We start from the raw sequence: 760 nt of genomic DNA, 5'->3' as shown, positions 1-760 counted from the left end.
AATATATGTCTCCCCTTTTGATTAAGTTAGCCCTTTTAAATCTATTTCTCCCTTTTTTACAAGCTACATCCGGATATCACCCATTAAAAAGTGAAAAAAAACAACAACATAAAAAGTGAAAAAACAACAACAGAAATCTGAATGCACAAAACCCCGCATCGGACCACAACCGACCAAACACAGATCAGCTGACGAGTTTGACGTCGGACGCAACAAAGAGTGAGTCTCTGCGGACTTTTTATCTTTTTTGTACACATTTAGGCCAATTTAGGGTATTTTTATTGATAGAATGTCAACGCAAGTTCAGTAGATAGTCGCAGGACAGTAGATTTGGAAATAATTGATCAAGTGTCTGCTTGAAAGGTGTAATACAAAAATTTAACATGGATCAAACGAGTTACACAAAAAGAAAAGGGAAAGGTGTATTGTGCCCATGACTGACACACGTCCGTACTTAATCCCATGTTATTAATTGACGTGTTCCTATCGCGACAGTGATTCTGGCAAGCTGCAGACCATGACAGAGGGTGTCAAAGAACCACACTGTGCCCATCCTAAACACCGCTCCTGTGCCTGTGGCCATAGGACTGGGGACTGGCAACATGGCAACGTGCCCAGTGCTGCCATCAGGGACCAGTGTGTGGCCATTAGAACGTTGCTCTCAGATCTTGTGAACACCGTAGGAGCTGTATTGACTTCAAGACCAAAGCATGTGTGGCAGGTAAGGTAGATAATTATACACTCACTGGCAGAACTGTCA

The 760-nt window shown here is 42.5% G+C and overlaps 1 protein-coding gene across 2 annotated transcripts in view; it reads left to right on the top strand.

Annotated features, from left to right (window-relative positions):
* The window catches only part of LOC119585073 (run domain Beclin-1-interacting and cysteine-rich domain-containing protein-like), a 14,646-nt gene that overhangs the window by 362 nt on the left and 13,524 nt on the right, over positions 1-760 (top strand). For both annotated transcript variants that reach the window (XM_037933693.1, XM_037933692.1), the window contains exons 2-3: positions 64-219; positions 496-721. In XM_037933693.1, the coding sequence (XP_037789621.1) occupies positions 518-721 (204 nt within the window). In that variant the 5' untranslated portion in view covers positions 64-219; positions 496-517. The remainder of the gene's footprint in view (positions 1-63; positions 220-495; positions 722-760) is intronic.

The sequence above is a fragment of the Penaeus monodon genome, chromosome 19 (assembly GCF_015228065.2).
Source record: "Penaeus monodon isolate SGIC_2016 chromosome 19, NSTDA_Pmon_1, whole genome shotgun sequence".
Classification (NCBI taxonomy): Eukaryota; Metazoa; Arthropoda; class Malacostraca; order Decapoda; family Penaeidae; genus Penaeus; species Penaeus monodon.
Note: the sequence above shows the minus strand (reverse complement) of the source record. Positions and strands in the feature narration are given on the sequence as shown.